Source organism: Arabidopsis lyrata (genome assembly GCF_000004255.2).
Source record: "Arabidopsis lyrata subsp. lyrata unplaced genomic scaffold ARALYscaffold_68, whole genome shotgun sequence".
Lineage (NCBI taxonomy): Eukaryota > Viridiplantae > Streptophyta > Magnoliopsida > Brassicales > Brassicaceae > Arabidopsis > Arabidopsis lyrata.
Window position 1 is genome coordinate 23,025 of NW_003302501.1, and position 8,007 is coordinate 31,031.

The following is an 8,007-nucleotide window of genomic DNA, read 5'->3' on the forward strand; positions in this document are numbered from 1 at the left end:
ATCAGTGTCGGCTAAAAACAGAGGATCAGTCTCAGACTCTCAGTGGTGATTTCAGGTGATAAATCTCGTAGCTTTGATAATGGCAGAGGAAATTAGATTCTTTGAGCTCAACACCGGAGCGAAGATACCATCGGTCGGTCTCGGAACGTGGCAAGCCGATCCTGGTCTCGTCGGAAACGCTGTTGACGCTGCTGTGAAGGTTCGTCTTGTGATTTTGCGATTTATTGTGACTTGTTAGTGATCGTATAGCTAAATTGATTCTACTACTTATGCAGATTGGTTATCGCCACATTGATTGTGCTCAAATCTATGGCAACGAAAAAGAGGTAAAACAAAAAAAACTCATCTTTTGAGATTGTGGTTCCTTGTCTCTGTATAAGTTTTTAAAAGTTGTAGGTTAAGTTGAATTGGTTCAAGGAAAGTGTCGTTCTTCAGTTCAAGTTTGATACTTTTGTCATGCTACTTGATTTTTATTGGGACTTGAAGCAAAAAGTTATGGTCTTGCTTGCTTATGCGTTGTGTTATCAGTTGTGTATCACAATGTATCAATGTGGTTGCTTAAGACTGTTATTCTATTGATATGAACTCTGTTGTTTTGAATTTAGAATTTAGAGGCTCACCGCTCTCTGTATATTCTTGTGAATACCCAACAATGTGAATGATTTAGTGACTGAAAAGAAACTACATGCCTTCTTCCTCGTGCAGATTGGGTTAGTCCTGAAGAAACTGTTTGATGATGGAGTTGTTAAGCGTGAGGAAATGTTCATCACGTCCAAACTCTGGTTGTTGTAATCAGCATTAAGTACCTTATAGATTATTTCTTTTTCTTTGACCAAAAAAAAAAAAGATTATTTCTTTTTCTTTTGTAATCAGCTGTCAAGTCTATGTAGCTTCTAACCTAGTTTACCTTCTCATATGAAAGGTGTACTTATCATGATCCTCAAGAAGTGCCTGAGGCACTAAATAGAACTCTACAAGATCTACAGCTTGACTATGTCGATCTGTATCTCGTAAGTAATATATTAGGAAACCTTGTTTTGTTTGTCTATGTGCTTTTCTCTTCAACATAACTTGCAGCAATCCATTTTGGTACTTTACTTTAGTCGGGCTTATAGATGTGGTATTATCTACCAATATTGTCTCTGCAATTTTTTAAAGTCTTAAGGCTAGTGTGATATATTGTTCAATTATCTGAATTCCTTTTACTTGACTTCTTACACCGATTTGCGGAACCATTTCGACTGACTAACAGTTGTGTGATCCTTTTGAAGATTCACTGGCCTGTTAGCCTCAAGAAAGGTTCTACTGGCTTTAAACCAGAGAACATTTTGCCAACTGATATTCCTAGCACATGGAAAGCAATGGAAGCACTCTTTGATGCGGGCAAGGCTCGAGCTATTGGTGTAAGTAATTTCTCCTCAAAGAAACTGGCAGATCTCTTGGCGGTGGCTCGTGTCCCTCCCGCTGTTAACCAGGTGGAATGTCACCCTTCGTGGCAACAAAATATGCTCAGGGATTTCTGCAAATCTAAAGGCGTTCATCTCTCAGTATGTAGAACAACCATATCCATATCCGCTTTGTAAAATTTACAAAAGATCTCAGAAATTATCATTAGTTGATGTTTTTGTAGGGATACTCTCCGTTGGGTTCTCCAGGGACAACATGGCTAAAGAGCGATGTTTTGAAGAACCCTATTCTTGGTGGTGTTGCTGAGAAGCTCGGCAAGACTCCTGCACAAGTTGCACTACGTTGGGGTCTCCAAATGGGTCAAAGTGTTCTTCCAAAAAGCACACATGAAGACAGGATCAAACAGAATTTTGATGTTTTCAATTGGTCCATACCCGATGACATGTTATCTAAGTTTTCTGAGATTGAACAGGCAAGTGATTTTCTGCACATTGTAGTCCAAATAGGTCAAAGAGCGTTCTTTGTTTTGCTCATACGCTTGGTTTATCAAATATTGAAGACATGTGTTTCAATGTTGCAGGGTAGGTTGGTGCGAGGCATGTCATTTGTTCATGAGACGAGTCCTTATAAGAGTCTTGAAGAACTCTGGGACGGTGAGATATAAGACTCAGCTGATTTGATCTACAGAGATCAAATCATTCACCAATTTGTCATAGATCAGTTTTTAGTAATGCTACTAGTTCTTATGGAGAGGTTCAACAATTGGTTCTGCTACGTTTTCAATATTTTCCTCAGAAGATACATTGATACCCCAATTATATTCAATACCGCAACCATATTGTGAAGTTTGAATGCAAATCATACTAATATGTTGCGCACAATTGAAGATGGTAACACAGTAAATTTATTGCGGATAGCATAACATAACAGAAACAATATAAACAATGGAGATACAAAACATAATGTCATAACGTAAGAGAGTTGCCATTTTAAAATGAACCTCTACTTGCTTCGGTAGCTTGCTAAGGAGCTATGATATTGCGGATAACCTCAACCGTTATGAACTTCAAGATGCGAAGCATTCTTCTTCTTTTAACGTGATATGGACGCGGTACTTGATCCTGACCTTGATTTGTATCTCCGTTATTGTGTTCACATCCGCATCCATGTTTAGGATTATTATGAGTGCCCGTCGCAGCTGATGCAGAAGAATTAACACACTCCATGTGAACATCTAACCCGCATGGACCACACTTGTACCGCCAAGACTGGATGGCACCACGGCAAACCATGCAGGTGCTGTTTGCTTCCGAGTGGCTCAGCTCTAAGGGATGAGCCGGGTGAGGCACGTGGCGCACGTGCTGAGGCAGCCGTGTGCAGAGTGGATGGACATCGAAATCACAAGCTATGCAACGGTAATAGAGCCCCTCGACTGATTCATCGCAGATGTTGCATAAACGCTCTGGTCCTTCAAAGACTAGCCCGAGCTCGTGTTGTGGATGCATAAAGCTGAGGAGGGTAGTGGGACACGTGGCACAGTATTCGTGAAGATGGTAGTCGCAATTGGCGCAACAGTAGGTCTTACCATAGCCCTCGGTGTTGCAGCCATTGCATATGAAGTCACCAACGGTAACCACCGTTAAGGGATGGATATGTTGGACTTCTTTTGACTCTGGCTTCATCTCGTTGTCTTTTTGTTTTCTTTGGTAATGGTTAGATTTGCGAGAATGGGTAGTGGTATTTAACGAAGCAATATTTACAACATTCCAAACATTGTTTGGGAATTAATAAGTAAAAACTTCTGAATGTGATAGCCCCAAACGATCTATGTGAATGTGATTGCCCCAAACGATTTATGTTCAATAACACGATATTTTTTGTTTTTTTCCCTTTTGTTTTTAAACAAAATGACGTGTGTTTAGGTCTAGGGGGGAAAATACATAGTGTTTGTTGAAAGGACAACACGCGTATAATCTGATTGGAACCCAACTTCACGTTAAGTTAACCAAGTTGAGTTCAATGTTTTGGCCACACTTGAGCTTTATTACTTGAACGAAACTATAATCCGGTTAGAAAATAGTTTATTTTAACGAAATCATGTTAATCCAAATTTCTAATACAATGTTATTTTTATTGACTATAATCCTGTGTGTTATTATTAAGCTCCGGTGTATCGGAGAATAACGAGAGATTGAAGAAGAAGATAACAAACTTTATTAATCTCTCGTCAGAGTTTGTTACAAGCGTTAAAAACAACTAAAACATTCTTAAGCTTATATATACAAAACTTATGATCGTTAACCGAAGTTAACCAAACATTGAACCAGTTATAAACCAGCTCAAATCATCAAACCATATATCATAATACACCCCCCTCAAGTCTGAAGCTTCAAACTGTCAGGAAGATACAGACTTGATAATGACATCCTCTTAAGGAGATGATGAAAAGGACCTGGATGTAATGGTTTGGTAAGGATATCAGCATGTTGATTTTCTGTTGGAACATGCAGTGTCTTGAGATTTCCAGCCTTAATCTGATCCCGGACGGTGTGACAATCGATTTCTATATGCTTAGTCCGCTCGTGAAAGACTGGATTCTGAGACAAGTATAGAGCGGATTTGTTATCACAGAAGAGTTTAGCTGGACAACTCACAGTAATATGTAGATCCTTTAGTAATTGTTGAAGCCAGATGATTTCACATGTTGCTTGTGCAAGACTCCTGTATTCAGACTCTGTACTGCTTCTACTCACAACTGCCTGTTTCTTTGATTTCCAAGAAATGAGAGAAGTACCAAGATATATACAATAACCTGTGACAGAACGTCTTGAATCTTTGCATGTTCCCCAGTCAGCATCAGCAAATCCATTTAGACAAATTTCTGTATTTGCAGGATACATCAAACCAAGTCCTGGATTGCCTTTAATGTACCTTAACACCTTTTGAGCGGCTTGGAGATGAACATCAGTAGGAGCAGAGAGAAATTGGCTCAAATGATGAACAGCAAAGGTTATATCCGGTCTTGTAATTGTCAAATACAACAATCTTCCTATCAATTCTCTGTATGATGATGGATTAGAAATAGGAGTACCCATCTCCTTTGTAAGATGAACTGTTGGATCCATAGGAACAGTACTTGGTTTACAAGCCAATAAACCAGCATCCTCCAACAAGTTCTGTGCATATTTCCTCTGACAAACAGAGATTCCTGCAGATGATCTCGCTATCTCTAGTCCAAGAAAGAATCGAGCTGGTCCTAGATCTTTGATCTTAAACTCAGACCGCAACAAAGTTTTCAATTCTTCTAATGCTACATCATCATTACTAGCTATCATCAAATCATCAACATAGACTAGAATAGCAATGAATGATGTAGACTTTACTTTGACAAATAATGTGTTGTCTGCAGGAGATTGAATATAGTTTGCCCCCAACAATACAGAAGATAACCGCTTATACCATTGTCTAGAAGCCTGTTTAAGACCATAAAGCGATTTGATGAGACGACATACCGGATTTGGTGGCAAGGTAACATTCTCCTTTGGTGTATAGCCTTGAGGTAAGCTCATAAAGATTTCCTCATCAAGTTCTCCATGTAAAAAAGCATTGGAAACATCCATTTGCGTTAAACTCCAACCTTTGGCAGAGGCTAAACCAAGCATCAATTTCACACTTGTTAATTTTGCAACAGGTGAAAAAGTGTCTAGATAATCAATCCCCTCCTGTTGAGTAAACCCCTGAGCAACAAGCCTTGCTTTGTATCTTTCTACTGTACCATCAGGGTTATATTTAATAGTGAATACCCATTTACATCCCACAACATTCTTTCCTTCAGGTAAAGTTTCCACAACCCAAGTGTTGTTAGATTCAAGAGCATGAAGCTCCTCATTAGCAGCCTTAGTCCATTTTTCAGACTTCATAGCTTGGCGAAATGTCTTTGGCTCAGTTTCAGTATTATAGGAAAAGATATAGGATTGAAAAGGAGAATTTAGCTTAGTATATGAGACAACAGAGGAAAGAGGATAGGGAGTTTTATGTGTATGTGGTAAAGTAGAAGAAGATGAAGTAGAAGGAATATCTGGAGTTGGCTTAGAAATTTCAGCTGTTGGTGGTAAAGAAGATGAAAATGGAACAAGAGAACAATGATACTCAGACAAATAAGTAGGTGCTTTAGTGTTTCGTTTAGGCCTAGCAATAGGAACAGAATCAATACCTGTATCCTGTGTCTCTGTATTTTGTGTAACATGAATGGTACTAGGTGGTGAGAATGATGCAGATGTGTTATTTTCTGAGTTTTCATATGCAGATGGTGAATCAACAAAATGCAGAGGAACAGGCAATGGCAAGATTGAATTAGGAAACATGTCTACAGACTTAGACAACAATTCACTAGTTTTGAATGGAAACTTAGTTTCATGAAACACAACATTACGAGAAATGGAAATGGAATGTGATTCAAGATCAAGAACCTTATAGCCTTTAAATCCAGAAGGATATCCTAAGAACACACATGGCTTAGCTCTAGGAGAAAATTTATTTCTATCCTGAACATATGTAGAAACATAGCATAAACTTCCAAAACTCTTTAACAAAGTATAGTCAGGTAAACGATTAAGAAGTAATTCATATGGTGATTTATTGTTCAATATCGGAGATGGCAGTCTATTTATCAAATGAGCTGCAGTTAAAACACAATCACTCCAATATTGTAAAGGAATATTTGACTGGAACAAAATAGCTCTAGCAACATTTAACAAGTGTTGATGTTTGCGTTCAACCACAGAATTTTGTTGAGGTGTATATGCACATGAAAAATAATGCATCATACCATGTTCCTTAATGAGATCTGGAAAAGCAAGTTCAGGTGCATTATCTGATCTAATAGCCTTTATTTTTGCATTATATTGAGTAGCAATGAATTTGATAAAAACAGGAAAAACAACAGAAACTTCTCCTTTATTTCTCATCATATAAATCCAAGTAGTTCTAGTACAATCATCAACAAGTGTTAAAAAATATTTGAAACCTTCTACAGACTCAATGCTAAAAGGACCCCAAACATCAAGATGGACTAAATCAAAAGCTTTACTTGCAAGATTATTATGTGAAACATATGCTAATCGTTTTTGCTTTGCTAAAGGACAAATAGAACAATGAAATTCATGACTCTGTAAAGATTTTAAAGAAGGAATGACACTAACTAATTTTTGTGAAGCACTTGAAGACGGATGTCCAAGCCTTTGATGCCAAAGAAGACCATCAGTCAAAACAGAACCAGAAAATGAACAAGCTGCAGGTGTTGATGTGGAAAGGGATTTGTTCTCTGTTTCAAGAATGTATAGATTGTTATATAGTTTACCCCTCCCAATCATCAAGCCCTGAGAAAGTTCCTGAATAAAGCAACAAGTAGGAAAGAAATGAGCAGAGCAAGACAAAGTTCTAACTAAACAACTCACACTTATCAGATTGAATTTGAAATCAGGGACATGTAAAACATTATGTAGGATAATTGATGGAGTGATGCATATGGTACCTGTGTGTGTGATAGAGACCCTAGTACCATTTGGTAAAGTTACAGTAACACCAGACACAGGTATTAATTCCCTAAACATTGCTAAATCTGAACAAACATGACTAGAAGCCCCACTATCTATTATCCAAGCATCAGGTGCTAAAAATTTTTCAAGAGAAGAAAGAGTATGATTCTGAAATGTAAGATTATCATTTTCAAATGTAAGGCTAGTAGAGGGAAAAGGAAAAGTACCAGAAATAGAAGTCTGAGCCATTAATCCATGTTCAGTAATAGTAGCCATTGGACCAGACATACTAGGAGAAGGAACTTCAGTCTCTTGAACCTTGACAGACGAATTGAATTGAGAAACTAGACTCTGAATTTGGTCTGTTGTAAGATCTTGAAGATTCACATTGTTACCACCAGTAGTAACTTGAGGTTGACCAGGCAGAGAAGAACCTACTGAATAGCTATTTGCATGTGAATTTGCATAAGCATTTGCATTCTGCATTGTATTAGCATATGGAACCAATTGCATTGGGGAAGTTAACTGCATTTGAGCGACCATAGGTTGCATAGGTTGTTGTGGCATCCTAGGCTGAAACTGTGTTGTTTGCATCCTTGGTTGAATTTGTAGTTGACCATTATTCCTGTAAGGTGCATTAGTCTTGTAGCCTGGTGGATACCCATGAATCTTGAAACACTTCTGAACCGTATGACCCATCTTCCCACAGTTACTGCAAATCGGTTTTTGTATTGGTCTTCCTGTGTTATAAGCTGCAATATAGCCATAGTCTGCATTATCCACCATAGGAGCAGTAGCTTGAAAAGCAACAGAATCAATTCTAGTAGCTGGTCTAATGTTCTTCTGCCTCTCATCTTGACTAACAATGTTAAAAGCTTCTTCAATTGTAGGGATAGGCTTTAACATAAGAATATGACGTCTGGTTTGTTCATATCCTTCATTCAGTCCCATAAGAAACTTAGTCACACGACTTCTTTGCTGAAGTTTCTCCCATTTGACTGCAGCATCACACTCACATTTACCACAAGAACAAACTGGTAACTCAACTATAAATTCTTGTGTC

The 8,007-nt window shown here is 38.1% G+C and overlaps 2 protein-coding genes across 2 annotated transcripts; one reads left to right on the plus strand and one right to left on the minus strand.

Moving 5' to 3' along the window:
- On the plus strand, positions 1 to 2,252 carry LOC9299043 (aldo-keto reductase family 4 member C10). The gene is made up of 7 exons (XM_021018483.1): positions 1 to 199; positions 276 to 326; positions 706 to 782; positions 923 to 1,010; positions 1,272 to 1,547; positions 1,631 to 1,879; positions 1,988 to 2,252. The coding sequence occupies exons 1-7, from the start codon at positions 80 to 82 to the stop codon at positions 2,069 to 2,071; spliced, it is 945 nt and encodes a 314-aa protein (XP_020874142.1). The 5' UTR covers positions 1 to 79; the 3' UTR covers positions 2,072 to 2,252.
- A 36-nt stretch (positions 2,253 to 2,288) lies between these two features.
- LOC110226548 lies at positions 2,289 to 3,226 on the minus strand. Its single transcript, XM_021018490.1, has one exon. The coding sequence runs from the start codon at positions 3,087 to 3,089 to the stop codon at positions 2,430 to 2,432; it is 660 nt and encodes a 219-aa protein (XP_020874149.1). The 5' UTR covers positions 3,090 to 3,226; the 3' UTR covers positions 2,289 to 2,429.
- Positions 3,227 to 8,007: the final 4,781 nt, after the last annotated feature.

Excerpts from the sequence above, each read along its gene's own strand:
- LOC9299043 (XM_021018483.1), top strand. The coding sequence starts at position 80 with ATGGCAGAGGAAATTAGATTCTTTGAGCTCAACACCGGAGCGAAGATA. Across the intron at positions 783-922 it reads TTCATCACGTCCAAACTCTG|GTGTACTTATCATGATCCTC; the intron begins GTTGTTGTAATC and ends CTCATATGAAAG. Across the intron at positions 1,011-1,271 it reads ACTATGTCGATCTGTATCTC|ATTCACTGGCCTGTTAGCCT; the intron begins GTAAGTAATATA and ends ATCCTTTTGAAG.
- LOC110226548 (XM_021018490.1), bottom strand. The coding sequence starts at position 3,089 with ATGAAGCCAGAGTCAAAAGAAGTCCAACATATCCATCCCTTAACGGTG.